Genomic DNA, 7,014 nt, shown 5'->3' with positions numbered 1-7,014 from the left:
CTTTGTCTAAATTTTAATCCCCCCCCCCGTCACACTTACTGACCTGTCGTATCTTACTCTGGTGCCCCCCAGAATCTGGATCCCCTTCATCAGTTTGTTGCAGTTCTACAGACAGAGATGCTGCACTGGGTGAGACCAGGCTGGATTTGGGGGAGAGCCCTTTCCCAAATTCATTAATGAGCCAGGTGTTGGCAGAACAGGTAGAGAATGAGAAACTCAGTTTGAAGAGGAGACATTTTTATATGGGAAGGGACCCCTTAAAAAAGAGGCACCCACCCCTCCTAGGGGTACGAGATAGTTCAAAGAGAGGGACATGTTAATTTGGCTCCTGCCTCCTTTATTCAAGAGTCATAACCAGCAGTGTAATAGCCATTACATATTAGGGGGGAACTGGGGAACACAGTGATTGCTGAGAGTGAGGAATGAATAGAAATTGGGGCATTGCACAGAAATACATTTTCTTTTATTAAACAGTTTCTTGGTGGAGTTCCCCTTTAAATGGCAAAAGTTTTAGAAATATTCTGCTCCTGGCCCTTTATGTTCAGAGTGTTAGCTGCAGGGTTCAGCCCTATTTTGCCTGTTAGAGTCTGGCCCCTCCATTGTGCTCAGTGGGGTGTTACAAAATTCCAGGGTCGGACTCGGCCGATGGGACACTGGGGGGAAAAAAGCAAGAGGGACCAGACCCATCACTTTTGGACTCTGAATATTAAATCCTTCACAGAAGATTTGCACCAAAACTGTCTCGATTTACATAATTTGAGCCAAACATAAAGGAAATACAATGTTATAAATAGTAGAAAACAGCCCCAATAATAAAGGCTCATCCTTAAAGGATAACTAAACCCTAAAAATGAATGTGGCTAAAAATGTCCTATTTTCTATAGTGAACTTATTGCACGAGGCTAAAGTTTGAGCTTGTCAATAGCAGCAATGATCCAGGACTTCAAACTTGTCACAGGGGGTCACCATCTTGGAAAGTGTCTGTGACACTCACATGCTCAGTGGGCTCTGATTGGCTGTTGAGAAGCTAAGCTTAGGGCTCGTCACTAATTATCCAGCAGAAAATGAGCTTCCCTGGCTGTAATATAAGCTGATGCTACAGGTTTGCTGATTATTCAATTCTGATGCTAATTGCACTGGTTTCTGTGCTGCCATGTAGTAATTATGTGTATTAATTACTAATCAGCCTTATATTGTGACATTTCTATGTGTACTGTATATTGTGAGTGGCTCCCTAAGCTCAGTAAGTGACAGCAGCACAGAGCATGTGAATCAGTGAATCAGCAGAAAAGAAGATGGGGAGCTACTGGGGCATCTTTGGAGACACAGATCTTTACTGCTAAAGGGCTGTGGTTGCCTTGGGCTGGTACAGAAGCACAAAACATCATGTACAACATTTCTACCTACTTCTTTAGTTAGGCTTTAGTTCTCTTTTAAGTGCAACCGGGTGCCGCCTGATTGGACCTGTAATGAAGAACCAGTCTCCCTGTTCCATTTCTCTGGCTCCACTGAGCAAGGACTGCACTTTCCTATAGAACAGGGTCCCCAACCTTTTTTACTCGTGAGCCACATTTAAGTGTAAAAAGACTTGGAGAGCAACACAAGCATGGGGTGTCAAAAAAGGGCTGTGATTGGCTATTGGTAGCCTCTATGTGGACTGGCCTACAGGAGACTCTGGCAGTACATCTGGTTTTATTGCTACAAAACTTGCCTCCAAGTCAGGAATTCAAAAATAATCACTTGCTTTGAGGCCACTGGGAGCAACATCCAAGGGGTTGGTGAGTATGTTACTCACGAGCTACCAGTGTCGGACTGGGCCGGCGGGACACCGGGAAAAACCCCGGTGGGCCCCGGGCTCTTGTGGGCCCCGCCGGCCCAGATCCGCTACTTAGTGGGGCGGCGCGACCCCACTTTGTTTGGGGTCGCGGTATAATAGAGTAACTGCGCATGCGCATAAAGGTAGCGCCGCGCGCCTGCGCACAAACACGGCACCGCGCGCATGCGCACTAGTCCCCTAAAGCACTCCGGAGCGGTAGCGGCGGCCGGAGGGGGGCCCTGGGGCAGTAGCCCCGGTGGGCCCCACGCCTCCCAGTCTGACCCTGCGAGCTACTGGTTGAGGATCACTGCTATAGAGCTTGGCCTGTTCATTCCTTGTTTATTACTGCCCCCGTGTGGCCATTTGCATGGAACTCCTTGCCAGTAAGGCTGAACTCAGTGAGTGGAACTCTGTCCCTGTTGTACTGGTACCAGTCACCTCCAGCACTGGGGAAACCTCAGGCTCCTCCTCCTTGATCAGGTTACAGGGAGTTACGTCCTGGTGCAGTCACCCCCAGCACTGAGCTCTGGCCAGCAGACTGTCTGTTCTGGGGGTTCCACTGTGCCAGTTCATATTGGGCTGGGGAGGCTGAAGCTGCAGATCTGATTGGATCAACAAAACTGAATTAAGTTGCACGTGACCCCTCAGGTAAGTGCTGGGGCAGACAGTTTGCCATTGTGTCCCTTCCAAGGGCTGCTGTTAGTGGCCATGGACCTGGGGCCCCTAATTTATATCAACCAGCGACCAATGTTGTCTCTGGCTTTGGGAGTTGTAGTTTAACTACCATTATTTAGGGGTTCTTATCCCTGTGCTGCACTTGCTCTTGATGGTGTGACTAAGTGTCTGGGAAGCAACATCAACATGAGCAGTAACTGATGAGCCTGGGGGTTCCTCCTGCACCAACTCCAGCACTTTCTTCCCTTGCACGAGGCACTGCTGGTACCGACTCCTACAGCTGCAAGTCAGGTGTGTAACAGTAACCCTTGTACAAACAGTGAAACACCCAGCAGCCGCTCAGCCGGAATCAACACAACTCTCATCTCCACTGACACGCAAAAAAAAAACACATTCCCAATGAGTGCAGAACTACAACTCCCAGAATTCCCTGCAACAAGTCTTGGGAGATTCCAGGCCGTCTCCTCTATTGTCCATATAATCATTGGATTCTGTGCAGGGGCCCTAAGATTACCTGGCCACTGGGGGATGCTGTGTGGCACTGTATGAGGTCCTATTATTATGTGGCTCTATAATTAAGTGGCATCCCATAATTATCTACCCACTGGCAGGGGCTCAATGCACTTCCCTGATTATCTGGGGCCCAACGTATGGGAATAAAGCTGGGATCCCCAACCTAATGTACCCATGAGCAACATTCAGAAGTAAAAGGAGTTGAGGAGCAACACAAGCATGAAAAATGTTCTTGGGGAGCCAAATAAGGGCTGTGATTGGCCATTTAGTAGCCCCTATGTGGATTGTCAACCTACATTGAGACTCTATTTGGCAGGACACCTGGTTTTTATACATTCATTTTATACATTGCCTCCAAGACTGGAATTCAAAAATAATCACCTGCTTTGAGGCCACTGGGAGCAACATCCAAGGGGTTGGGGAGCAACTTGTTACTCACGAGCTACTGGTTGGGGATCACTGGAATAAAGTGGCCTTATACTGCCCCTAGTGATAACTAATGGTATTACACCAGGAATGCAGGGCTTGGACTTGATGGACTTTTACATTTTTAAACCCAAATTAACTGTGTAACTTGTGTCCCTCATTCTGCTGTTGAACTACATCTCTAGTGAAAGAGTCAGACTGACTGACGCATTTCATACCAAGGTCTCAAGGTCAGGAGCAGCCAATCAGATCAATCCTGAAACTCTTGCTGGGCAGTTGTTTATCACAAGTCTCTGCTCCTCTCAAGTTAAGTAGGGGAGTCAGGGGTCAGACAGGGGTACAATGTATAATATGTCAGGCGTTTATTTATTGTGCCCAATAAACCCAAAGTGGAGGGGTTTGTCTGGCAGCAGAAATGAAGCAGAACAGACACAGAGACAGAGATACAGACACAGAGACAGACACAGAGATAGAGACACAGAGACACAGATTGAGACACAAACACAGAGACAGACACAGAGATACACAGACAGACACAGAGATAAACAGAGACAAACACATAGACAGACACAGAGAAAGAGATACAGACAGAAGTGATGAGGCAGCAGTTGTCAAACACAGATATGGGGGGGACCCAACTAAAATGACATTGGGCCCCTGTTTCCCCGGGCCCATATAAAAGACAATTGTCTGTATTCGCAGTGATTTCCTATAGTGAGAGACTATCAGGATCCGTGTTGCTCTCAGCTCGGCTATAGGTCAGTTTAGGGCCCTCCCCAACGTTTCCTGCTCCGCCCTCTGCCCCCCAAAGGAAGGGATTCATTGGCTCTCCTGCCTATCAGCGCCACGCCCACCTTATACCTCCACCCGCTCATTCTGTCTCCACAAGTCTCTCTCTCACTGCAGGAGAAAAAAACCCCGCCCCACCTCCTGTCGTTTCTTATTGGACAAAACAATAAGCGATTTTTCTTTCTGATTGGCGCATTGCCCGAACTTCCGATTGGCTGGCGGCAATGACACTTCTCTAAAGCCGGAGCTGTGATTGTTTAGTGGAGGGGGCGCTGCATGAGGAGAAGGTGAGGCGAGGGACAGAAGCGCTTCGGGGAGCGGTGAGTCCGTGTCACGGGGGGGGTCTCAATTTATTTGTTACTGGGAGTGTCGGGTCTGTGTTACTGGGAGTTGGAGCCAGAGAGACTGAAGGTCGGGAAACTCGACTGTTATGTGTTACACAGAACTACAACTCCCATCATCCCGACCTGTTGCACTTTTAATCAAGGGGGAGGGGCATAGAGTCCAGGAGGCTTCTGGGAGTTGTAGTCTGCAGCTGGAGAACTGAGGTACCTAATGTGGGGCCACAGGGAGTGGGGTGATTGTCTGGGACAGACCAGGGGCCCCTCTCATTGCTCCTCCCGGGGCCCCTCTCATCGCTCCTCCCGGGGCCCCTCTCATCGCTCCTCCCGGGGCCCCTCTCATCGCTCCTCCCGGGGCCCCTCTCATCGCTCCTCCCGGGGCCCCTCTCATCGCTCCTCCCGGGGCCCCTCTCATCGCTCCTCCCGGGGCCCCTCTCATCGCTCCTCCCGGGGCCCCTCTCATCGCTCCTCCCGGGGCCCCTCTCATCGCTCCTCCCGGGGCCCCTCTCATCGCTCCTCCCGGGGCCCCTCTCATCGCTCCTCCCGGGGCCCCTCTCATCGCTCCTCCCGGGGCCCCTCTCATCGCTCCTCCCGGGGCCCCTCTCATCGCTCCTCCCGGGGCCCCTCTCATCGCTCCTCCCGGGGCCCCTCATCGCTCCTCCCGGGGCCCCTCTCATCGCTCCTCCCGGGGCCCCTCTCATCGCTCCTCCCGGGGCCCCTCTCATCGTTCCTCCCGGGGCCCCTCTCATCGTTCCTCCCGGGGCCCCTCTCATTGCTCCTCCCGGGGCCCCCCTTACTTCACATTGTTCCCCAGAAATGAACTTTTTTTATCATTTCTCCAAAGTCTCAGCATAAAGTGTAGTGAGTGTGAGTATGAGTGTGAGTGGAGCAGCTCGGTGATCAGGTGCAGATTCTGTTCCAATTGGCTGATCCATTAGTTGCTCCATTTCTCAGTAGGATCTATGGGGAATATAAGTGCGACTATTGTATCTGCCCTTAATGACACTCAGGGATTTTGCTCAGCAGGGACAAACACATGGATCAGTTACAGGGTCGCCGACCCCCTCCCACAGCTGCTTTAGAAAGGTGAAAAATGAGACTTGGGCTTCAATGTTAGAAAATAGAAAGTCATGGGGAAAAAGTCTTTACATCTGGGGAACTGTCTGAAACAAGTGTTGGAGGGGGAACAATCCTTTAATAGGGGCACTTGTGGGTCAGTACCAGAGGGATCAGTATTTGTCAGACTCAGCTTCTGGTTTATAAACTTCCCATTGGGCAGATACAGAGGAGGGTAAAGTCCATTCAGCGGCTCAGCAGGAGGATTGGGCCCAAGTTAATACATCACTATATAAGAACCCCTGCGGGATGGGCCATTCCACTGAGTTGTACACTGGGAGAGACAGGGTTAAATACATTAAAACCCCATCCTGTACATTATGCTGCAGCCCGCACTGATTTCTACATAGACACGACGATTTCATTTAATGTAACTGATTAGCCATGCGACCTAGAGGGGTGACTAAAGGGGAAGTTAACACATTTATATATATATATATATATTCCAATGCAGAGGACACTTGCTGGCTCTAACTCAGGGCAATCGATTACATTTTATAGTTTTGTGCATCTGGCTGAAAAAAATGACCCCAATGTTTGCCCACAGGCAGGGCTCCATCATCCCCACTACTCTGCAGTGACCCCAAAGTACAGAGGTGCCTGGGCTCTGACTGCCCCCTGATGGCAGAATAAAGCAGTACAGCCTGATATTTACCCGCGGGAGTTGCCATACTGATCTCTCCTGTCTCCCCAGCAGCTCATACGTCAGGATTATGTCGGACTCAGATAAGTTCCAGTTTGCTATAGACCGGGGGGGCACATTCACAGATGTCTTTGCACGATGCCCCGGGGGGAAGATTCGTGTTATGAAGCTGCTGTCTGAGGACCCAGCAAATTACCCTGATGCCCCCACGGAGGGAATCCGACGGATACTGGAGGAGGTAAAGTGATTAATGAGGGGCGCAGGCTTCTGATTGGTGTAAGGGAGGAGATAATGTACTTACCTGCAGTGATACTGAGGGGCACAGGCTTCTGATTGGTGTAAGGGAGGAGATAAGGTACTTACCTGCAGTGATACTGAGGGGCCCAGGCTTCTGATTGGTGTAAGGGAGGAGATAATGTACTTACCTGCAGTGATACTGAGGAACGCAGGCTGCTGATTGGTGTAAGGGAGGAGATAATGTACTTACCTGCAGTGATACTGAGGAACGCAGGCTGCTGATTGGTGTAACGGAGGAGATAATGTACTTACCTGCAGTGATACTGAGGGGCCCAGGCTTCTGATTGGTGTAAGGGAGGAGATAATGTACTTACCTGCAGAGATACTGAGGGGCCCAGGCTTCTGATTGGTGTAAGGGAGGAGATAATGTACTTACCTGCAGTGATACTGAGGAACGC

General features: G+C 50.3%; 1 protein-coding gene across 4 annotated transcripts in view; it reads left to right on the top strand.

Moving 5' to 3' along the window:
- The first annotated feature begins 2,392 nt into the window (after positions 1 to 2,392).
- LOC108719484 (5-oxoprolinase) overlaps positions 2,393 to 7,014 on the top strand; it is a 29,035-nt gene continuing 24,413 nt past the window's right edge. The window contains exons 1-2 of one of the 4 annotated variants that reach the window (XM_041567013.1): positions 2,393 to 2,464; positions 6,374 to 6,557. In XM_041567013.1, coding sequence (XP_041422947.1) covers positions 6,390 to 6,557 — 168 coding nt within the window. In that variant the 5' untranslated portion in view covers positions 2,393 to 2,464; positions 6,374 to 6,389. Of the gene's footprint in view, positions 2,465 to 4,391; positions 4,540 to 6,370; positions 6,558 to 7,014 lie in introns of those variants that run through there. The other 3 variants (XM_018268344.2, XM_018268345.2, XM_018268343.2) reach the window with 3 other exon arrangements.

Source organism: Xenopus laevis, chromosome 6L (assembly GCF_017654675.1).
Source record: "Xenopus laevis strain J_2021 chromosome 6L, Xenopus_laevis_v10.1, whole genome shotgun sequence".
Classification (NCBI taxonomy): Eukaryota; Metazoa; Chordata; class Amphibia; order Anura; family Pipidae; genus Xenopus; species Xenopus laevis.
This window is presented reverse-complemented; position numbering and strand designations above follow the sequence as displayed.